This window comes from Marmota marmota, unplaced genomic scaffold (assembly GCF_001458135.2).
Source record: "Marmota marmota marmota unplaced genomic scaffold, marMar, whole genome shotgun sequence".
NCBI classification, from domain to species: domain Eukaryota; kingdom Metazoa; phylum Chordata; class Mammalia; order Rodentia; family Sciuridae; genus Marmota; species Marmota marmota.
This window is the reverse complement of record NW_025999853.1, coordinates 47,098,073-47,122,590: the sequence shown is the minus strand read 5'-3', so window position 1 is coordinate 47,122,590 and position 24,518 is coordinate 47,098,073. Positions and strand designations below refer to the sequence as shown.

Sequence of the window (24,518 nt, the reverse complement as noted above, 5' to 3'; positions counted from 1 at the left end):
CTGATATAACTTTATTAACAGTAGCTGACATTAACTGTATTTATAGGTACTAACTAGATTCTAATGCATTCTGCTAAGTACTTTATACACAATATTTTACTTAGTGATCATAATACCTATGAGGTGGGCACTATTATCCTTAATTAGAAGACTGGAAACAGAGGTACAGAGACGTTGAGTAATTTGCTGAAAGCAACACAGCTTTAGCCTGGAGTGGCAGGATTCACATTCAGATCTCTGAGTTAAAGGCAGTGTGTTTTGATGATACACTTGGTGGCCTCTCCAATCAGGGTGGTAGATTGTGAACTCCCACACACCAAAACATGTCTGCTACAGTTCTGAGTCTGATTCATCCTATCATATTGAGTGAGGTGTCAACAGCGTAATAACTGCTGGCTTAGATAGAAATAATTGAGAATCTTAATTTTGTGGAGTAAGAGATAGGGAAAGGAAGAGTCAGGTGGGAAACTATGAGACAGCAAAGACAGGGTTAGGAATGAGAGAGGGAGAAAGAAAACCATGTGTTTTCTGTTTCTACAAGTTGTCTTCCAATGCAAAAAGGAAAAGTAGGATTACATACTATTCACTGTAAGCTTGGCTTTGACAGAGTAGGAGGAACCAAAGTGATTGGAGATGACACACTGGTATTTCCCTTCGCTAGCAAATTCCACGTTGCGCAGCCGAAGAATGGTGGTGTATTCCATCACCTCACCACCCTGGGCCCGGAGGTGTGCATAATTTTCCATCTCAGCATCGTGCAGTAGTTCATTGTCTTTTTTCCAGGCGAAAGTCATTGGGGAATCACTGCTGCTGGCAGCTGAGCAGATAAAACTCAGATTGGAGCCTTTTATTGCTGACTGCGTTTCTGGCTGAACCGTGATCTGGGGTTTGGGAAAATCATCTGTTTGAAATGGAGAGGAGGAAACAACAATGTGAAGGCTCCAGAGTCTGAACACTGCTCAAACGTGAGCACCAAGGAGTGCAAAACCAAAAGCATCTTAGGCTCAACCTCTGTGTGTGTTTTACAGACAGCCCAGCAGATGCGGCTGAAGCAATAGCCTGGGACAATGTTTGTAAAGCAATCTATTCATGTCACCTGGAGACAGACTGATCTGCCCGCTGTGGTTACCTGGGAAAAGACTGCTGTCTTGAAACTATCAGAAAACCCAGTTTTTTTCCAGATGCCTTGTGCTTTGTATAAATGTAAGAAGAAAGCAGTTAAGAAGTCACAAGGGAAATGAGACAATATTTAAAACTGAGCAATGTGGTAGGATCACAATGGTTGACAGCAATTAAGTGATTATTTCTAAAGAGCCAGCAGAGAGGATTTTCAATGTTCCCACCACCAAGAACTGGTGCATGTCTGAGGTGACAGATACACGTCACCCTGATCATGACAGTGTGTATATGTATTGAAGCATCACACTGTGCTCCATAAAGATGTACCATTAACATGTGTTAATTAAACTATTTTAAAAAGAACAAGGTTAGGAAACTTCCAAGTTCATGAACCATCTTTGAATGCTACTATCAGGAACTATAATTTGTCCTGTATTCTCCACAAATAAGGAACAGCAAAATTAAGAGAGAAAATATCAATCGTAATAATCAGTATCACCAAAGAGAGTAATTAACACCCCATCTACCAAAAACAGAGCCAATATTAAAAACAAGTAATTCAGGTAGAGCCAAAAAAAAAAAAAAACCAACCAGAAAAAGAAAAGAAAATCCTGTAGTAAACGAGAAGCATCTCCAAGTCTAACAGTGAGACACTAGTTCTGGCCTGGAGTTCAGAGCAGCCAATCAATCACGCTGCTGTTCTACCCTGTCAAAGCTACATTATAATTACAGCTGAGCAAGTCTTTCATTCTAAGCCGTTATTTTTAGTTCTCTGTTACTTTTTGGAAAAGTCACCTTTTTTGAACTTCAGTTTCTAAGAGATGGTCTAAACCCAGAAGGAAACTGATCTCCCAATATGTATTATTTGGGTGATCTGAAATAGATAACCTTTTATGTGTGTGAATGAAACATGGAGGATACCCTGATAAAGCCAGTGCTGCCAATTTTCAATGCTATACTGCATGCTGTAAACAAGATTTTCCTAGAATTCTCATCTGATAAATCAGGGTTCAGACTCATAATAATGTATAGGTTAATGTATAGGTATTTGTTTCAAACTAATAAGGAGCTTATTCTTAAGATTAAAGAACTGAGAAATAAGGACCATGGGAAAGGAGTAACTCAGGCCTTTACAGATGAATGCCAAAAGCTTATTTGGATCCAAGAGCTACATCAGAGATTTTATTTCCAGAAACTACTGATACTATTTAATGCTGCAACCAAATATATATATATATATATATATTAGGCAAAGCAGTGTTGAGTAGATATGTAAATGCTACTGTAAAATATAGTTCTGAAGTATCTTCACACACATGCTTAAATTTAAGCAAATTTGGACTGCACGTTTTATACACACATTTATTTTTATAAAGATTTCCCTAGTAGCTAACAGTGAACAGCAGTGTAGTGTTATATAGTAGATAGAATATGCATCAGAGATGGAAACCTCAGTTTTTAATTGCAATCTGCTACTGACTAGCAATGTGAACTTTGGATAAGCAGACTTGTAATGCAGCTATTCTCAAGTGCTAGAACAATGGACCTTAAAATCATTACCATGAATTCAAATTTGCTATTACTTGTAATGCTTTACTCACCAACAGTTAATTTTAAAGCACCCTAAAAATCCTTAGCTACAAAATTTTCTCTTTTCTACAAGTTTTACAATAAACCCTAGAGTTGAGAAGAGCAGAAAGCAGTTAAGAAACTTCTAGGCTCCTGGTCTATCTTTGAATGCTACTATCAGGAACTGCAATTTCTCCCATGTTCTCCATAAATGAGGAACAGCAAAATTAAGAACGCAAACATCAATCATAATAATCAGTGTCACCAAAGACAGTAACACACATCTACCAAAAACAGAGCCAATATGAAAAAGCAGTAACAGAGCCTTCACTTCATAGATGCAGAGACTAAAAAGGGCTGGGACTATCATTCAGTGCTCTCAAGATCCAATTTCATTGCCTTTCTACCAAACTACCCTGATGCCAAAACAAAGATGAAGAAATTTTAGAAAACTCTCTTTCCCATCTGTAAAATCAGAATAATCAGCAAACTAAAGATCCATTTTCGTTAACCTCAGCAGAAATAAAAGCTTTATTAAGAGAATGCAAATCTATTCAGAACCATTATTTGAACAAATGGGAAGAAAAAAAAAAGAATGAATAAAAATCAAGGGCAATATTTATACTCACCACACACAAAGCCATCTGGGCTAACAGCAAAAATACTTCTTCCTTTTAGCAGCTGAGGATGGGCGCAACTGGCATTTACAAAGCTCTGAAAGTTGTTCTCTGCCACCCACTGTGGGAGCCATTTTAGTTGGCAATCACACAAAAGACTTGATGTATTTAGATGCCTGAGGAGAGTAATTACATTCAATTTGTTTTGTATGAAATGCAGATTTCTACAAGTAAATTACATTCAAGTAAATATTAACAAAGCAATGAATTTGGAAACCAAATACATATATCCCATGTTATAAATATTCCATAGTCTATCTTAAAATGGAAGAAGTTTACCTATCCTGTTTTTAGTTTTTTCCTGTCTCTATTCTTCTTATTGTCTGACTGAAGCAGAAGTGCTGATGTATCAAAATTCCTTACTACTAAAACACTGCCGCTATATTTAAGCACCGTACTCCATTTGGTACCACAAATTTAAGTTGCAAATTCAAAACAGAAAGAAAAAGAAATTCCTCACTGCAACAAAGAAAGCAAAAAATAATTCCTTTTCCAGTATAAAAATGAAGTCACGTTAGGAAAGAGCTAGTCACTTTATAGACACATCAGCTGGGATGACACATCACAGGACAGCTGTCCCTGCTATGATTTACTTGAGGCTCTTGGAAGGAAGAGAAAAGCTTACAGTTGTTGAAGTTTCTTCATTTGTGAAAATGCATTTCCTTGTAATGACATAATCGCGTTGTCACTCAGGTCTCTGAAAGAACCAAATCAAACACATCATGGTCATTTTGGGTCATCAGGCAACACACTGCCCATCCCATTCTCCAAGCAAATCCTCTATACTGAAATGCAAGAAGGGGACGATCCTAGAAGAATCCATTACAAAGCATGGGACTGAGGAAGAGGACATGTGTGTTATAAGGCTCTGTGATGGTAAGAGGTACTTTCTGTCACCATCAGGTTATTTGGCTCCTGAGGGCCTGAGATGTTCTGCTATATTATTTTATTGTACTTTTCATTATTCTAATTAGTAACCAGAACTTTTTAAATACACAAACAAAACTCCTCATAATTATGTGTTCTAAAACCATCATTTACAGAACATTTTCTATGACCTGTACTCTGTTTAGTGATGCACATATATTATCGTTTTCAATTCTAGAATAACTCAGAAGAGGGAGGTATTTGCCCCCACCAGCCCAATTCTGCCAAACACAGCTCACTCACATAAGAGCAGTAAGCTATTCAGACAAGATGTACTTGTTAAAACAAACACTCCAGGTAGGACATTGAAAACATAAAAAGAATCTTCTGGGCTGATTTTATTTTTAACTAGCACTTATAAATAGTTTGAATTAACATATCGGCCACAATGATTGCTACTGTTTTTCTTTACGGAGGTCAGAGTATACAGAAGGCATTTTGAATGAGACGAGTGGCAAAAGAAGACAAAGAATCAAGGTGCCAGACATGGCTAGGGAAAGAGGCTGGGAGAGTCAAAGAAGGTTAAAAAAAATTGAAGCAGAGGTTAATACTCCACTGATCCACTAATTCCACTTTCCCAGAAATGGAATGGGCCAAATGACAAACCCTTTTGGCTAGTTTTCCTTTGAAAATAATCTGTTTCAATAAGTTCAGCAATACTAGCCCAACCTTCCAGAACTCAGCTTTGCAGAATCATTCTTCTACAGTTTTCTCTGCTGCACTGGCAGCAGGTCTAGCAATCCAAATCTCTCTCAAATTAACTGGTAGAGTCAAAAAATGACTAAAAGGTGGTGTAGAAATAACACTGAAATCTTTGCTTTTTACATATGGTCTGAATGAGTATATAAGCCAAATGCATATTTTAAACATAACTTATTTTGTTCAAGTTCACAGATATTAAAAATTTTGGTTATAAGCATTTCTTAATAGACACATTATATATTATGTTATCATTTTACTGTACAATTGTAAAATGTATATACCCCTGGGTATGAGCAGTTGGTCGGTTCAGTTAGTAATAACACAGTATACAGGCAGGTTTGGATTCCTCCCAACACCGGCCAACTTTCCTTTCCTCATGGCTGAAAATTCTGAACCCCTAAATCTTATTTCAAAAATGTGTGCTGGGAGGTTCCTGAAGAGAGGTAGAGATTAGGCAGGCAAAGGCAGAGGGAGGCAGGGACTCCGTGAAGGAGGAAAGAGCCCTGCCTTGAGTCCTACCTTTGCCAGTTGCTAAGTTATGGGTCAATAATGAAGGAGAATCGGGAATGGGGAGATGGCTACACATTTTATACTAAACAAAACCAACAAAAAAATTTTTCAACATGTGTTAAGATCTCCTATGCTATTCTTGGGGATTAAGGAGAACTGGATTTTTGCTCTTCAAAATGCAGTTCATTCTCTTAATTGTCCAGTGGAATTAATGAACTTCTAGGACTTCTGTTGAACTTAAAGATAATAGGAACTACTGAATAATATTCTCATAAGGGTTAAATGAGACCATATACAAATACCTCTCACCATGTCCAGCATGTATTAACCACACAATAGATAGGTTTTTTTTTTAATTAAATGTATCATTACTTAAGAAAAGTGAAGAAAATCCAAAAATGAAGTAGAGCAATGTCCTTAAATGTATAGGAAAACACAGATATGCACACCAGCAGACAGATCAATAGGCAAGCAAATAGGCAGGTATAAAGATAGATATATATAAACACATTTGTGGTCCTGGGAGAATGACAACAAAATTGCACTCTAGTTAGTTTTATCTTTCAAGAAACACCTCAGACTACCTTTAAGGTAACTTAATTCCATCTACTCACAGATGTTCTAATGCATCCAGGCCAGTGAAGGCTTTTTTGGTAATAGACCGGATCCGGTTCCCCTGGAGTATTCTGGGAGGGTAGGTAGGCAGGAATAATCAGAGAACAGAACAGTTAATTACAAAAAGCCACTCTGCTGGTGGAACTCTCATAAAAACAATTGCTCTTTCAATCATTTGTGAGCAAGTATATTTTCATCAATTCAACAATATATCTTAAAAACTATATCCATTGTACAATATGATTGTCAAAACATTCAACAGTAAACCTAAAAGTAAGAAGTTACTCTGATGGTGACATTAAAGCACTGCTTTTTGGTCTTTTTAGGAATAGGAAGGAACTTTATTTCAAGGAAATTCTTTCAGATAAAGCACATAATAGTGGAAGTTTTCTTCTTCCCCTCCTCTTTGGATATCTTCATAGTCAGCTTAGAACAAAATTTGGTCATCTGTAAGAACGTTTTATGGCTAAATGTGTTTTCATCCTGTATTCTGGGGACCTTCTGCAGTATTAATCACTGGATCACTTTGTTTGAAAATTCATGTGAGTAGAATGCAACACATAGGGTTTCAAAATGTTCACGTTAGCGTTATGGTTTGGCCATGAGATGTCCTCTGAATTGCTCAGGTGGCAATGCAGTGTTGTTCACAGGTGAAATGACTGGATCTTCATCAGTGGATTAATCTGCTTGACGAATTAATAATTTGAATATTGGGTAAAAACTGTAGGCAGGTCACTGAGGAAGTACGCTTGGGGATTAAACCCTATCCCTGGCTCCTTCCGCTCCTGCATGCCCTCTCTGTTTCCTGATTGCCATGAGCTGGGCAGCACTCCTCCACCACTCCATTCCTCCACGATGCTCTGCATCTTCTCAGGCCCAGAGCAATGGAGTTGGCCACCCATGGACTCAACCTCTGAAACCCTGCACCCCAAATAATCTTTCCCTACTCTGAATTGCTCGTCAGGTTATTTTGGTCACAGCAATAAAAAGCTGACTAACAGTAAGTATGCCTACTTTTACCCAATGATAATTCCCAAAGTCTAAGCAGTGCAAATAATTAAAAATGTAGTTATATATTAGTAGACACTGAGATCAGTTGTACACCTTAAATGTTAAATTTTTTCCCCTTTTATCCAAGGAACAAAAGCTAATTATTATATACACATCTTGTAGAACACTCATTTGGGGGAAATGATACAGGGTAGCAACAGGATTACACATCAACTTATAATCTCTTTACAGTGTTAATTTGTGGAACTGACTTCAATTAAGACAAAAATTTTAAGTCAAAGACTGAGCCAAATTATGAGGCAAATAATACTCACAGGCGTCTCAGTTTGTCAAGCCCAGAGAAAGCACCATTCATGTCTTCAATAGTCCATGAAATCTCATTGTTCTTCAGGTCCCTAATTAAAAAGAGCATTATCTTTAGAGAGATGCTTCAGAAACCTAAGATCACCACCCAGGTGGCATGCCATTTGTAACAAACTCCTCCTAATTCCCCCTATCATCTCCACCCCTTTCAAAATCATAAACTCTTCGCTTCCCAAGGCACCTCTCATAGTCTATACTCTTCCCTCAAACTACATTTTAAGTTTCTGCCCCAAATCCAGATAGCTGACTCTGGCCTTGTTAATTCCTGTATCAAGATGACTAAATTCTGAAGACTTGAAGAGTCTGAAAACTGCATTAAACTTTAAAACCACAGTTCCAACCACACAAGCAGGAGTTCGCCAAAGCATACAGCGTCTTTCAATTATGTAATGCTTCAAACAGGGAACAGAGCACAAATTTCTGACAGCGCAAAAATCAAGGGCCCATTGCACAATGTTAAATTAATATCTGAGAGATTTTTTCAAAGGTCAATTAATTCAACTCTCTTTTCTTTCTCTTAGGACAGCGATCAGGTTGTAGATGTAACTGGCATGAGAAGTAGGCATCATCCTCCACTGCCCTTTGTCTATCTTTTTGCTCTGGGTAATTTTTAATCTGCATTTTCTAAAGAAAAGTTAGTGGATTTAAAACTGCGTCCCTCTTGGGCAGTTATCAACTTCCTGGAGATCCTGAGAAGGCTAACCATAATCACCCAAAAAATCTGATCACTGTCCTTTGAATCCCTTTATGAAACACATGTGGATAAAATGGATCCATTTTAATCAAACTGTTCTGGGAAAGATTAAGATGCTACTTTTGAGGCTGTACACATTTCCTTGACAACAAAGGAAATCTGCTGGGAGAAAAGTGGGCGCATTTAGGAACCAATTAGGTTCATGTACCGAAAGCAGAAAGTGTAACTTACAAAGTCTTTAAACTGGAAAGCCCCCGGAAGGCACAGTCAGCGATGTAGCTGACTTTGTTGTTCCCAATGTGCAATGTGTTTAGTAGGCTGAGGCCAAGGAAGCTTGAATCATCTAACCTTGATAAGTGGTTGAAAGTTAGGTCCCTATAAAGATAAAAAGGAATTTTAGAAAACGGCTTTGACTTTTCCATTCAACATGACGATTTGCTTCCTGACGGACAGGCAATAAATGTAACTATGACAATCCTTATTTTAAAATCTGACCTCAACAATACTCAGGGTAAACATTATTTTTATTCCCAATAATTTAAAAAAACCCCAAAATAACCATGATTGCTTTTGCCCATGCACCACGAAACAGCAGAGTTGGCTTCAACTTATCACAACAATAAATATAAGGACGAGGTTGCATGTGAAAAAAAAAATCTGTCACCTTGGAAACTTTGTTATGAAAATTTCACAGATCAGTGGTAAGAAGCTCATGCTCTGGCATGATCCCTGCTCTCAAACCTGAGAATAAAAGGCAACTCACAGCTCACTGAGTTTCTGGCAGAACTCCCAGGCATCAGGGCTGATCCTGTTGATGGCATTCTGGCTGAGATGAAGTTCCTGCAGCATCAGCAAGCCATAAAGCCAGCCTTTGGTAATCTCTGTTAGGTTGTTGTGGTCCAGCTGCCTACATTTATAAGAAGAATCAAAGGCAGAATCCAAAGTTCATTATTGAGTCTCTTCAAAGGGGACATGTGATTCCATCTGAGGACACATTCCGATTGTTTAATAGATATTTAGCTCTTGCTATCAGAAGATATTGGCAGAAAATACTCTAAAATCTTTCTTATAAGTTTATGTGCTTAGGAATTTTCAACCAGATTACCTGAAACAAAACTCAATAGTAAATTATAAATAAGATTGTGCACTATGAGATTTTAACAGTATTTCAAGTGGGAACTACTGGGTGTTCTACCTTCTTGCTCGCTGAGTGGGAACTGTGAGAACCCACACTTACAAGATTTCCATGTTGCTGAGGCCCCAAAAAGCTCCATCCATAAGTTTTGTTACTCCGTTCCTTTGCATTTTCAGAGACTTCAGAGCACTAAGCCCTTGGAATGAGAGTCCATCTACATTTTTAATCTTGTTTCGGTTCAGTTCACTGCATTGGATATGACAAATTAAACAGTTAGCTTATATGACAATTAAATTCTGGAGGGAGTAATAAAATGTGTCATTACGACAATATATTTAACCCAGTCAGTGTTAAATTACATAGAACGTTTTAAATTTCTAAACATTTTTATTGAGAAGAATTTCAGTTTATTAGCAGTGAGTGAATTTCTGTCTGAAATATGTGATGTATTTTTGGAATAATAAAATATTGAAACCAGACTGCACTTGAGTTTCTAAACCACAGTCCACTCAGCATAGAAGCATATCAATTAATATTTGTTTTTAAATGATCCAGAATGAGGACATTAAACATTCCACTAAAACGTGAGGTCTTTTCAGGATCAGGGCCTTCAAGAGTATCCTGCTCCGTCTGCTTACAAAATTGGTTACTCTCTTCCCTGACTCGTTTTAGGTTTAATTATTTCTTTTAAGGCTGTATGTAGTTTTTAATCTTGGCTGCACACTGGAACCACCTGGGGAGTTTTAAAAGTTACTGAAGCCTGGCTCTTACTCCCAGAGGTTTTAATGTAATTGGTCTAGGGCGTGGCCTGGGTGCTGGGATTTTTAAAAGCTCCCCAAGTCTCTGTAATGTGCAGCCAAGGCTGAAAACCACTACTGCAGGAGCCTGTTCACAGATCATTCTCCCATTATTAACAAGACAGTTCTTTACAGCCTCTTAAGCTATCGGGGCCACCTGGAGTTGTCGGCATTATTCTCATAAACCGCAGCTGTTGAGAGCCCCATGATTTCTTTGGTGCCACAATGGCACCTTTGTAAGGAGGCCATTCAATGATAACACTGTTACCTCTTTCAGTATCAATCTACAGTGTCTTGTCAGGCAGCAGCTGGTAGTGGGTGATGACTAAGGATCCTCCCAATTCAAAGATTCTACAACCCCAGCTCTCAGAAGAAAGGTGGCCATGTGCTTGCTTCCAAATGCCTTTTACCAGAGTGTGAAGTTTGGAATACAGACATCAGGATTTGGAGGAGGTGAGGGAAACAGTATCCAAGAGGACACTGGACTTACAGGTGTTGCAGTTGGGGCAGTTTAAACATCTTGGGTGGGATAGTTGAGATTCGGTTCCTGTTCAGCTTTAACACCAAGAGTGTGTTGGCCAAATTGTCAAAATACCCAGGTTCCATGGATGTGACTCTGTTGCTGTTGATGTACCTGTTGAACATTTGAGGATGAGCTGCTCTTTCTAGTTTCTCTGGGAAGTTTAAGTGCATGCAACCTCTGCATTATAAAGAATCTCCAGAGAGCCTAACATTCAATGGATATTTACAATAATTACCCTTAGGTCCTTGTGGACAAATGTTGATGTGAAGATTCACACACATGGGCTGGGGGGTATAGCTCAGGGGGAAATGCATGCATGGCATTTGTGAGGCCTTGGGTTCAATCCCAACACTCAAATCCATAAGCAAATAACAAGAATATCACACGTATTTCTGGGGAAAGAGTGGGAGGCTTGAAGTTTACAAAAATCTGTTAAGATAAGCCTCTACTTTTGTGACATTCATTTTTCATCCAGGCACAGTGGCACAAGCCTATAATCCAAGCAGCTTGGGAGGCTGAGGCAGGAGGATCGCAAGTTCAAAGCCAACCTCAGCAACTTGTGAAACCCTGTGTCAAAATAAAATATAAAAAGGACTGGGGATGTGGCTTAGTGTTTAAGTGGCCCTGGATTTAATCCCCAGTACCAAAATAAACAAACAAACAACCCCCCCCCCAAAAAAAAAAAAAAAACCAATAACAAAAAACACAAAACAAAATGGGGGAAAAAAAAACACAGCAAAGTTAACTTTGATTTTTTTTTTAAAGAAACATTTTAACACAATTTTTTATATAGTCAAAGATAATCCCAAAGTGTCAGAATAAAATGGAGATTGAGGTTACCACACATTTCAAATCAATAAGAAAGTTATATTTTTTGATCCATCAGTAGTTAGGCAGTGTTTGTTGTATCTTTTTTTTTTTTTTCGTTATAACATGATATTTTCATTGGAGATAAAAACTTTTGGTAGAGAAAACTTCACTTACAGATATTTGAGTTGAAGGGGTGGAAATGCAGTTTTAAGTTCTGAAATATTGTTGCTGCTTAGATCCAAAGTTTCAAGGGACTGAAATTGTTTCAGATGTTCAGGTAATATCTCTGCAATCCTATTTCCAGCTCTGGAATTAAAAGAAAACACAGATAACTGGTTGAATGGTACAAAAAAATGAAAGGAGAAAAATATTTCCTATTCCTGCTGAAAAAAGAAGAATCTTCTCTGTTCCTAACTTTTTCTTAAAAAATATGCAATGGTGATTAAAACAGTACTTTTCAAAGTTAAGCAGTAATTCCACAACCACTTTGATTTATTCACTGAATCTTAAATCATATCATATTAGAACATATGAAACACATTCCTATAAGTCTGATACTATTTGGCAGTAGCTGTCTAAGCACTATCCACTTAAGACAACATGCTATTTTTCAAAATAGTTCTTCCTCATCTTATTACACGGTAAGTGAAAGTCCTAGTATCAAGAGGGATATAAGCACTGATGAAATTATTTCCCATTTCTTCTCCCTGATTTATAATCTAATTCTTCTCTTGCAAAGTACCCACACTACAGGTGCCAATGAACTTCAAATACTCACGAGAATGGGGCCTTTTTTTAAAAAAAAATTCTGGAAAGATTTTTTTTTTTTTCCTTTTAGCAACAGCAAGTTTCAATGCATTGCCAAAGTTTCAATGCCAGTACAGATGCTCCAGGGCTTTCAATACTATAAAAATATTATGTAAGATCATACTAGTCTAATCCCTGGGCAGTTAGGTTAAGACAGGTTTGACATTAACAGTCTAAATCAAGATGCACAACACAGGAGCCACTAGTCACATATGGCTCTTTAAATTTTAATCAATTAAATGTTAGAATTTAGTTCCTTGGTTACAGTAGGCAGTAGCTATCAAAAAGGACAAAACACACAGTTCTGTCCCAGTTCTGATAATGTTACTGGACTTCACATGGCAGGAAAAACAAGAAAACAAACCAACAAAATCAAAAGAGGCCAAGTCAAACTTCTTAAAAGGACATCAATACTACCGGTCCCAACGGGAAATTCAGCTAAGTGACAATTTTGTTAGAAAACAGGAATCGAACAGACATGCAAGTCATCTCCACTGCCATATTAGATCAGGTAGCTTGGTCTTTTTAGACCATCATTTGGTGGGGGAAATTAACATGTCGGAGCAGAAAAGTTGGGAAGATAAGAGCCCTTCTACAAATCATGAGAAGGTCTTCTCTTTACAACCCAAGGAATGGTGAAACAATCTGTATGTTGAAGGCAGAGCTGTTACAAAGATCACACCTTGCATTTCTTTGGTCTGAAGTTAATTTTCACTTAACAAGAAAACTTAGAAGATATATCTCATATCTGTATCTCCTTTATCAATAGCTGGATTCTGTAACCCTCTGAGTTTGTTAAGTTCTTCTGTATTAGTATATGTCTCAGGCATCTCCCAACCTCAGAAGTTTCCTGAGTTAGGTGTAGCCTGTACTTATATTCCCCAAATCCTACACTGCATTCTGACATAGTATATACAATGCTGGTCTTCTTTGCCATATTGCAAGTTTATTAGAAGCAGACATATATCTTTATCTCTACCCTGGAATGTGTATGAAATCTAGTAGTGTTGAGCAAAGAATAGGGGCCAAGCCCTATGCCAAACACTTCTCATATACTATGCTATTTAATCTTAAAATAATTTCTCTGATAGAGATACAATAGATGGTTTTAAAATTAAAAAATCAGGGCTTTTCATGTAACAAGCTGAGTATTTCTAAGCCATCGCAGAGCATAAGTCTAAATTGGTCCCAAAGCAATTCCTGAAGGTTTGTCTCAAAGAACTCAGAGTATCAAAGATATTTTGGCAATTAAATTCTTACTGGAGATGTACCTTCAGAAAGATCTAAAATGCTTCACCTTGCAAAACTGCTCAACAGAAGTTGAAGCCAGAAGGCTTGAAGTGAACATAGGACTCCACCTGGTTCACTAAGTCTTCACCATGCCAACACTCACAAATGCCCTAGGACAGGACCTCTCCCATTTACACTTGACCCTCTGGAGTTACAAGGTTGTATTCCTGATTATGTGCAAATGTCAGGTGCTGTTTTCTCCACAATAAAGAACAATAAGGAGGAGAAAACAGGCCCCAAGTTATGTATTTAAACAAAAAACTAATACAACTTCTCAAATATTGCTAAACCCCACAGCAAATGACTTTTATGTCATTTTTGATCTTTAAAAATCCAAGCCAACAGAGAATTTAACTCCATTTTTTTAAAGTAATCCTATACAAGCCTAGAAAATACATATTTTAAGAGCTGAACTTGGCAATTAACAACAAAGTTAAAAACAAAAAGTATTAGCAGTTCTGTGTACAAATCACAAATTAGCAAACCCCTCAGATTCCCATAAAGTCTTCCAGAATTTGTTTAGAATCAAGTCAGCCATGACCTCTGATTTTGACCATTTCCCACATCTGGATTCGCCAGTGCGTAAACTCCTTGATCTAGCTGTGAGGTAAAGGGTAATGCAAGAAAGACAATTAGTCAATTTCTAGGTCCCGGAGATGGAATCAATCCAAGGGACAAGCCACAGGCCTTCAGGGTCAGGGTGTGTGGGTTAAACAAAACCACACTTTGGGGCACACAAATTTTTTCTAAAATACATAAACCAATGTTTGCATTATCAGGATGTCCTCCCACCAAGAGTGCAGTAACCCTGAAATGTCCAAGTGCCCCTTCTTTCCAGACCTTGCTCTGTCCCTAGCTACATCTCCTTTCATAAATCTGCATCTGGTTTTGGCTCCCAGGCTGTCTGGGTCTAGTATAGCTACACTTACACTTTAAAAACAACAGAAAGAAAACACTTAGCCAGAGATTTTTGCAATAAATGGAGCAAATTAGGGTTTCAGGGGAGGGAGAGCGAGACTCACAGGTGTCTATCACCCTGGTCAAACAAGGCTACAAGATAACAGACCATACAATCTTTGGTTTATATATTCATTTGTTTATAAGGCAATTATGAACAAGGTATTAAAACTGCCAATTACTTGAGTGACGAATAAAATTTTCCTTGCAGTAAAAGTATACTCCAGCCAAAGCCAGCAATTTCCTGAGCTGCACACCTCCTAAATTGCAGTGTGAAAGTGCTCAGTTATAGATGGAGCATGCACAGTACAGTCTTTGTCAGCTCTGCGCCCCAGCACAAAAATCCCTTACAACTGCCAGGATAATAGCCCCTGTATCACAAAAATTTAAATCTGTCCTAATGGAACTGAATTAAATCCAAATGCCAGTTTCTTATTAGCGCTTAAAGTAACTGGCAAATAACCACCTGATATGTACCAGTTTAAAACACAAAACAAATCCCCTCCTAAAAAAAAACTTGCTTTATATCATGAAAGAAAGGTAAAAAAACAAGATTATAGTTAAAAAAAAAAATCTCTATCATCTGAAACTTCCAAAATAAGTTCATATCACAGAGTGGGTCAAAATAGCCACTTCTAGGAGACAAAGATTCAATTCAGCTCCACCTTTCATTTTTCTTCAAATATGGATAAATGCCAAAGTCGATCGACATAGTAAAAAGCATTGCAGTTAATTAATATTTTTGGCAGGATGTGTGCAACACCTGAACAAAAATAAAACTGGGTCAATACTTTTTATGTTATTTAAGCCACGTAGAAATACCATCTTTCCATTGTTCAAAAATCAGAACATGGTACTATAAGCACTGAAAGGTGCTTTAGGTTCATGCAAACCCACCTAAGAGACTAGAAATATTTTGGTCTTCTCTGTTTAGAGTACAGGGAGTTCCACAGTCAAATCATTACTGAGATGAAGTATAATTAATCCCTGTGGACAAACAGAACTGGGAGCATGGTTGGGGGGGGGTGGGGGGCAGAAGGTTCCTTCAGGCTTCTAAGACCACGGGAAAAAGAGGAGTCCCAGATATTTCAGCCTTGGCTTCTTAGGTTCAATAATAATGGCTTCATTCTGTTGCCAATTCCATCTTTTGACCAACTTTGCCAAATACCTTTTTAAAATGCAGAGGCAGATGTGGGTACCCACTGCTGTCTGATGATGTAGGGCTACAGGGAGACCTACCCATTAACCAGGATGGAGATGCCTTGACCCCACCAAGCCTGAAGTCTAGGGGAGAGAACAGGCAAAAGGAAAGGTCAATAGTGTGGTAAGCGCTGTGAAAGGAAGAGGGAGCAGAGCACGTAGAGAGGGCAGACTCCTCAAGAACAGTGGGAACAGTGAGGGTGGGCATGGGTCACAAAACTTGCCAGGGGAACTACGTTAAGACCTGAAGGATGAGGGGTTAGCCTGGCGGCAGTGAAAGTGAAGCAAGGCATCTTTTCTTTGAGGAAATGAAAAAATGTCTTGATGGCTGGAGTTTGGAGTTCCCGGCTAGATACTGGAGAAATATGAAGCTCAAGAATGAGTTGGCTGAGAAGAGAAGAAAGAGTAGATCAAGCAGGGCCCTGGAAACCATGTCAGGCATTTAGCCTCTATCTCAAGATCAGCTGTGAGGAGAAGCCAAAGCATTTCTAATAGTGGGGTCACATGTGTACACAGTGGCTGCTCTGGCAGTCATGGGTATAAAGACTGGATGAAGGGCAGACAAGAACAGGCACAGGGGCACCATGTAGGAGGCTCCTAATTTTTGTGGGGTTTTTTGGTCGGGGGATTGAACCCAGAGGTGCTTTAACCACTGGGCCACATCCCTAGCCCTTAATATTTATTTTTTATTTTGAGATAAGGCCTCGCTAAGTTTCTTACAGCCTCACGAAATTGTTAAGGCTGGCTTTGAACTTGTGATCCTCCTGAGGAGGCTCCTAACTTGATGTGGTGGACACAGAGACTATGCTAGCACCAGGGTGGTGGCCTAACTAGACACAGGCTCTGGGGTGGGGACCACTCTTCCAGTTTCCAGAGCATAGGCTGAGCTCTTCTCCCCTGCACATAGGCCTAGTTTGTTTTTTTTAAAGATCTGTAACTCTGTCCTTGGGACTAAGGTCCAGAGTTGCCATTAACTCTATTCTTTACCATTGTGTTCTACGTTATTAGTTGTTTCTGTTGTTTTGGTTTGAGGCCTTCTAAGGCATGTGGGGCAGACTAGCATCCCCCTCTTGCTCAGGTATGAGATGCTACTGATCAGACCAGCCCAATTCCAGCATTACAATCTGTCTGTGATCATTAGGAAAATGAATTGTGTTATTCTCACATATTAGAAATGCACTCATTTCACTAGCTCTGAATGCAAACCTGGACTAAACTAATAAAGGTAAAATATAACTGAAGAAGTTAGTAACAGGACCACTTTTTGACTCACTGTAATCATCAGGAAGCAGAAGTGTCTCAAAAGCACTTGTACAGACTTAAGTGAATATAAATAAATAGTGCTATTTTATTTCTGAAGCTTAAAAGGAGACCCCCAGGAGGAGATACTTTTTGTTGGTGAGGAAGCAGAATATCAGATTTTTTCACACTGAATTTTCTGAATCAATCAAGCTCTAGCTTCTTGACGAGTTTCATCAGTCTCCCACCTATTGCACAGACAGCTCAAGGTCTTGCAGTTGTGAGGTGTATAGACATACCATCTTGTATGAAGAAGGTATGGGCCAGCTTGGTGGTGCACGCCTGTAATCCCAACAGCTCAGGAGGTTAAGGAAGGAGAATCAAGAATTCAAAGCCAGCCTCAACGATTTAGCGAGGCGTGAAGCAACTCAGACCCTGTCTCTAAAAAATACAAACAGGGGCTGGAGATATGGCTCAGTGGTTAAATGCCCCTGAGTTCAATTCCCAGTACCCCGCCCCCCAAAAAAAAGAAAAAGAAAAAAAAAGAAGGTATATACATATGTACACTATGGCATTTTCCACTTGGAGCGGATGTGTGCATGGAGTTAATTTGAAATCAATTTTTATACATTTGCAATGCTCTCACTTCTTATAATGTACCAATCTAACCCTACCCCTTAATTCCAATTTAATTATTGCAACTAAGAATTGCTTAACCTCATCCATTCCATACAAATAACTATCATGTAAGCATATTAAATGTATTGACTGGTATGGTCTGGCTGAGTCAAGGAAATCCTGATTTCTACGTATAATTTGCAAGTAACAGGCTCAGCACCATTTATAAAGAAGTTATAAGTTGTTAAAGAAAATACCACATTTTGCAAATACATTAAGGTCTAACACTACAGCACGCCCCCCCACACACACACACACACACTCCCATTAAAAAAAAATGGTATCCTTAAGGCTCCCTGAAAACTACTTTGGCTGGAATAACTAACATCCCATAATACCAGGCTTCTTTTAACAGAAAAATTTGGCAAGCAAAGAACCTTTCCCATACAGATAAAAATAAACTGTCTCTGCTCATCTCTTTTCTAAAAAGATAATTAAGAAGTTTCATTAAAAGAACACATGTTTGGACTGGTTCACCAGTAGTGTGGCATCAAAGAATAAAGCCAACTGAGGAAACTTCTGCAAGGAGACAGATTCTTGATTAAGGACTAATGATGCTAACCAGCAACTGAGCCATGGTGTAAGGAGCAAAGACTCAGTTCTTTCAGCTCAAAGCCAGGTCAACATGAAATGTAATTATCTCTTGGATCACAAACAGGATAAAGATGGCTACAACACAGTATTTTAATACTCAGGTCCTACAAAATCAGGACCCTATTCATGTGCCAGTTAGAACACATGTTAAAAATGGAAAAAAAAAAATCATACCACATACAAAATAACCCTTCTTTGATCAACAAATGTAAATTCAACTTAGTCCTCTGTGTAAACAGAAATTTACAAGTAAATCCTAGAAGACAACAGGATGATAAAGAAGATAATTACCAAAGGCATTTTAATCTGAAATAATTTATGTGCAATAAGAAGCTCTCCTTTGATTAAAAAAAATTTTTTTTAAGTTCTCCCTATTTTGAGGCAGAGGCCTTCCACAGCCATTTTCACATGACAGACCACTGGTATGGTTCACCTGTTTGAGTGTCTCCACAATCTCTGATTTACTTGTGGGTGGAGAGAACCTCTAGTTCATTTTTAGAGCTCCAAAACTCAGGATAAAATGAATGGGTTCAAGACCCTGAAGGAGACAATCCTGACTAGTCCAAAAACTTCAGATTGGCTTTAGATTGGCCCATAGGCATTGATGCATACATCCATATGTTCAAGATGCATATGTACATCAGGAAATATTATGTCCACTATAGCTGCCAGTCAAAAAAGTAAACACAAAAACCATGGTCCCCTACATGAATCTAACTATTAAAAGTAAGATCTCCAGTACAGTTACCTAGAGAGGGCATTTTGATTCGATTCTCAGTTTCATGTCTTGACCTACTATATTCTCTGAATCTTGATTTTCTCCTCTGTTAAAAGGAAGGAAATGGAATGATCTCTTCCACACCGAATGACCTGAGATTCTAAATAAGCACTGGATATGACCAGATTTACTTGACACAACTGCATGATGTAAAAACTGTAGCCTCTTCTAGAGCCTACCCTCCCTTTGGGAGGATTTATCTCACCTCTCCCCTACACTGGTGTTCCATCACTTGAAGGCTATTTCTCATCTTTATTGGTTTAATCCCTCATTTTCCTGGGTCACATCTTCCAGTAGTTTCCTCAGAAACCAAGTATACAAGTTTTTTGGTACCCCCACCACACACACACAATTCTTTATAGGCTGACAGTTCAGGTGTGCACTGAGATTAAATCAGCAACCCTTTTCTTTTAGTACAGAGAAGGCACCATGTTGTTCTATCACAGCACTCCTAGATGCAGTTTGATGAGCCAGGGGCCTCAAAGGGTAGTACACATCAGAACTGGAGGGGCTTCTTGAAGCACAAGTTGTTGAGCAGCCAACACTTCTGGGGTTTCTGTTTCACTGAGTGTGGGGAGGGGCTCAAGAGTCTGCATTTCTTTTAAGTTCCCAGGGGATGCAGATGCTGCCAAGAGAACATTTACAGAACCTCTGTCAATCCTAGAGATCTGCATATATGCTTCCCACACCCCATCCCAGAACCTGTTTTACCCCAAGTATTCTGAAAACATAGCTTACTGTAGGTTTTTTCCTTCTTTTCACAGTGCTGGCACTTAGCAGACCCTTTCAATCTAGACACATGACCCCTCCAGTATGGGAAACTTTTTTCTCTCTTGGAAAATTTCTTCCCTTCCATTTCTATCAATGTCTCCTTGTAGACTTTGATCTAGGGAGGTGTGAAGACTTCCTTTGTCTTCTAATCCTCCCACTTGCTCGCTTTCTCTTCTCCTGTTTTCCATCCCTTGGTCCTTGGGTTCTTCTTTCTGACAAGATTTTTTCAACTTTCTCCTGACACTTCTATTACCTTACTAAATTGTTTTTTATTGCATTCTTAACTTCTATTTTCAGCTAACTTGCTGAATATTCCTTTTTTTTAATGTTTTTTTTTTTTTTTTTTTTTTTTTTTTTTTTTTTTTGCCATGCTTCTGGTTTTGTGGATTTAGCATCTTCTCTTCTCGCTCCAAAGATATCACATTTGTTCTCAAGTACCCTTTTCCTTCCACTGCCTCTGACTCCATTTTGCTGTTTCAGACTCTGACTTTGTTGTTAGAAACCTCTTCGGATGTCTGCTGACCAATGGCCATTCACTCAGATTTGATAAAAAGGAGCACTAAGCAGCTTAGTGAGGGCTTCATGTGACATGGGCTTGCTAAACAGTGAATCTCTGCACAGGTGACTGTGGTATGGTCACATGTCAGTTTCTGTGGGTCTTCTCTCTTGAATCCTCAGTCTTCAGTGGGGTGGATGGGGGTGGGGGAGCACATCTCTTGTCATCTGGGAAGGCTATCTGGGAACTAAGTTGAGAGCAGGGGTGTCACCTTCAGTATTCAGGAGTGACTTAATGTTGCTGATTTCCAAAGATGGTGTCCACAACCCCTACCTGAATTCCAGAGACTTTCTTTCTATTCCAGTTCTCATGAAAGTAAACTTCCAGTCTTCTGTGCTAGGGAAAGGGCTCTGAGTTCTGGAGTAGGAATGTGAAGGGAAGTCTGAATACTTCTTGTAAAAGACTATTAACTAATTCTCTATTTTCAATTCTGTTCTGCACCTCACCTTTATAGGTTCTGAATTCCAGAATCATTCTGAGGATCTGCAGTATACTCAAAAATAAATAAATAAATAAATAAATAAATAAAAAGCCGGCCTTTTGGGGAAGTCAGCTGCTTTCTCCTTCTTCTAAGTCAGTTGTAATTGATCCATCTGCTTGCAACATTTTTATGGCATTTTTTTATTTCAACTGTGTCCTCTCTTTGTTCTCTATTTTCTCTTTGTTCCTGTTGGTATAACCCTTCTTTTTCAAATCTTTTACTTTCATTTTAATGGGGTGCAGGAAGGAGCAGAGTAACATGAATGCACTCAGCCCACCATGCTTAACAGGAAGTCTTTACCAGCAAGCAATTCAATCCATCAATAACATCAGTTTCACTTTAAATCCCCAAAAAGCAAACTCTTCCCTCAAAAAATTTACTGTAATTTGTTTCTCACTGAAAAGTCATTCGACTCAGACTTTTACAAGGTAATTTAACAAAAAAATTTAGTCTATATAAAGAACATTCACTTAAGATGATAGTACAAATGAGAAAATATTACATCACTATTCTGAACCTCAAATTAATAAACAGGCATATAGAGCATTAACTCTGTATGAACACATCAAGCTAAATTCATTTCATTTTATTTTCCAATATGGCTCACAGAACAATGAACCAGAAACATCACTGGCATAGATTATCTTAATTTCACCCAAGTATTTAACTTGTCTTTGTAAATAGGACAGAAAGTGTGGTGGTATGATCATACAGGCTGGTGAGCTCACAGTGATCCCTTGTCTTCATCTTCAGAGAGGGGCACGAAGCTCTAGGGATTTCCACCACCACAGAAAGTGCTAATAGACAGGGCCAGTTGAGACCCCATGCTACGCAAGAAATGGCCTGAGAATTTGAGCCAAGAGAAAGGGCTTTGAGAAAACCTTGTATTTTAAGATATGTAAGTACTATGATGCCAAAAATAGAAGGAAATTTGCTAAGAGCCAAGTATATGATGCATGGCATTTTTTGGTCGAAAGGTGACACCAGCTAGCCATTGAGATGATATGATTATGTTAAGATTTGCATTCATATGGATATTGGACTCCTGCTGTTCACCTAGGCCGGCTATGGGACTCCTGGAGAGTTCCCATTGGTTGGGGAAGTACAGTAGGAGGGAGTTCCAGGGGAGGAGCTCTCTCTGCGGTCCGGGAGGAGGCCGCGTGGGTGGAAAAAATCTTCCCGGGCGGTACCAAACACTGGCGGCAGTTTCAAAAAATAAACTTTGTTCCTGCTTGAGTGGCTCGTGATTTTGTGCCCAGCCAGACTGCGGCAGAAATTGTTTTCCCCACCACACAGAGCTTAGGAGAGCAGTCAGAATCTGCACAAGAGCAGAGCTCAGCTTAATGTACAAAAGTCCTGGCAATTAGAGCTACAGAATCAGCCAATGGGAAAGGCGCCTCATCAGGAATGAGCTTTGTCCCCTCAGGGGAGGGAGGTCCTATAACCTCTCTTCCAGGGATTTCTCCACAGAGATAAATGTCTCTTCTAATTCCAAGTTACAAGACTGCCCATAGACACTTTGAACCAATGAAAATGGGGTTGTAACAGTTTTATCATTTAGCAAACTCTAATTCCTTCCACCTTTTCTTTGATACTTACATGTTCATAGCAAAAGACAAAGACAGATTTACACAATTAGTTGACAATTACCTTGAGTCCATCAGCAACCTTTTATCTTTGAAGAGTACAAGGCCACTGCCCTTTGGGGGATCAGACAGTGATCAGTGATCAAATTCAAAAGCATCATATTTTAAAAAAAAAAGTGCCCATTTTTGATGCTATTCCATAATGTATTTATTTGCTATTAAAATGGTCAAACTTGTTCATGCACAATAAAATTGACAGTCCACAAATGTGTACCAGACTTATCCTACGTTTTACAGTACTTGCAGCAGGAATTCTACCCTACTATGTCAATTTATCTTCCACCTTACTCTAGAGGCTGCTCTATCTGCCTGAGAAAGCTACACAAAGAGGGAGGGAGACAGCAGACAAGGGCTGGTAAGTGCTAGAAAGGAGGTGTTTATATTTACAATTGCCTTTCCTTTCATGTTTTGAATTTAGTACTTAAGGAACTTTCAGCCAAAGAAAGTAGAGATGGTATTGGTTAGAAGTCTGATTGTTTTGGTCTCTACCCAACCAGAGCCCCAAACCTCTGGCCTGTGGAAGCCAGCAGAGAAACTATAATAAGGAAAAGAAGGAAAAGTAACTAGACCAGAATAGAGACACATGTTGAATCTTGCCACCCCAATCATGAAAAGCTACTGCCTCTCACTTTATTGTTGTGTCTGTCTTGGCAGAACAAGCCTCATTCGGCAAAGAGGGAAGTCTCTTAGAAGAAGCTGTACCTGATACTTCAAAGCAGCAATGTAAATGGCTGGTACAAAGGTGGGGGAGAGACTGAGAAAATGATTCAGATTCAGGATAAACACTGATAATACAGAAGTTTCTGAGGCAAGATATACTGGAAGGTTAAGTTCAAGGAGTAGGGGTCAATTTTATGGCCTTCAAGAAGCAACACTGGAAAAACAAAAAGAAGCTGATCAGTGAGTCATTCCATCCATCTAGAATTGATGGTACTTTGGAAAAACCAAGTTTTATGAATGAAAAAAAATTGGGGGTACATGGAAAAGTTGGAATAGAAAAGCTTACTATGTATATGAATTTGGACTAGGTCATCCATTCATTCACCCATCTAACCAAAAAACATATACTGAGTGTCTATGTGTGCCAGGCACTGTGCTACATGCCAGGGTAGTAATGGGGACAAAAACAGATGGGATATCAACTTTTGTGAAGTTCCATTTTGGTGAGGGAAAGACATTTAAAGACTCCACAAATACATAACTGAAAATATGATTATTTATACAATAACAAGGTATATTGTTATAACAGAGAAGATATAAAAATGCAAAAGTGACACAAGTCTTATCTATGAAGGGTGGAGGGAGGGTGGGTACTCTAGACAGGAGAAAAAAGCATACCACAGGAACCTGGGGCAGCACAACCTGGCCTGCCTGGGACACAGCAATGACTCTAGAGAAGGTTCAAAGGGAAAAAAGGATGCATAGTATTCTATATCTTGAGAAGCACTGTGCTGACTTAAGAGCAGTGGGGGACCACTGAAGGATCTAGAGAGCCATGTAAGGATCACGAATTTATGTTTCAAATACAGCTGTTTTCAAAAACCTAGTAAGTTTGTATTCTGGGGACCAGTTTGAGATTAAATGTGAAGATAAACTGAAGAGTGTTTGTCACAAATACAACTCGGTGAACAGTAAACTCTCTTTTAAGTGCAAGTTAGACATAAACACTTTAAAATTCAATGAAAGAATACTACTTATCGTATTAAGATCCTTATGTGTTTATTTTGTAAGACCTGCATTCCGTGAGCTTATTTCCATTAAGCACAACAGTACGTGGCTTCTCTGAGCTAGTGAAGGCTGTAGCCCTAAGAGGCAGAGTCTGACAAGCAAAGAAGACTCCGCCCATTCATCCACAACAGGGCAGCATATACTTGGGGATGAAATCCGGGTTCCTCTTACCCAGATGTGGGCAAGGACAGGATATGGTTTGTGTCCACTTACTCAAAACAAAGTACTTTGACTCCCTCAGAACCATAAGTTCTAATTCTAGCAAATCTGCTCCCCAACTTCCTGAATTAACACAACAAACTGGTGAACTCTTTCCAAATATTGACTTGAAAAGTACTGGA

At 38.8% G+C, this 24,518-nt stretch overlaps 1 protein-coding gene across 1 annotated transcript in view; it reads right to left on the bottom strand.

Moving 5' to 3' along the window:
* The window catches only part of Lrig3 (leucine rich repeats and immunoglobulin like domains 3), a 31,565-nt gene extending 7,251 nt beyond the window's left edge, over nt 1-24,314 (bottom strand). Inside the window, exons 1-11 of the mRNA XM_048806037.1 lie at nt 24,274-24,314; nt 11,627-11,758; nt 10,610-10,753; nt 9,425-9,568; nt 8,951-9,094; nt 8,419-8,562; nt 7,445-7,525; nt 6,119-6,190; nt 3,991-4,062; nt 3,318-3,481; nt 581-901 (exon numbers count right to left, since the gene is read on the bottom strand). Coding sequence (XP_048661994.1) covers nt 581-901; nt 3,318-3,481; nt 3,991-4,062; nt 6,119-6,190; nt 7,445-7,525; nt 8,419-8,562; nt 8,951-9,094; nt 9,425-9,568; nt 10,610-10,753; nt 11,627-11,758; nt 24,274-24,299 — 1,444 coding nt within the window. The 5' untranslated portion in view covers nt 24,300-24,314. The remainder of the gene's footprint in view (nt 1-580; nt 902-3,317; nt 3,482-3,990; nt 4,063-6,118; nt 6,191-7,444; nt 7,526-8,418; nt 8,563-8,950; nt 9,095-9,424; nt 9,569-10,609; nt 10,754-11,626; nt 11,759-24,273) is intronic.
* Between the last annotated feature and the right edge of the window lie 204 nt (nt 24,315-24,518).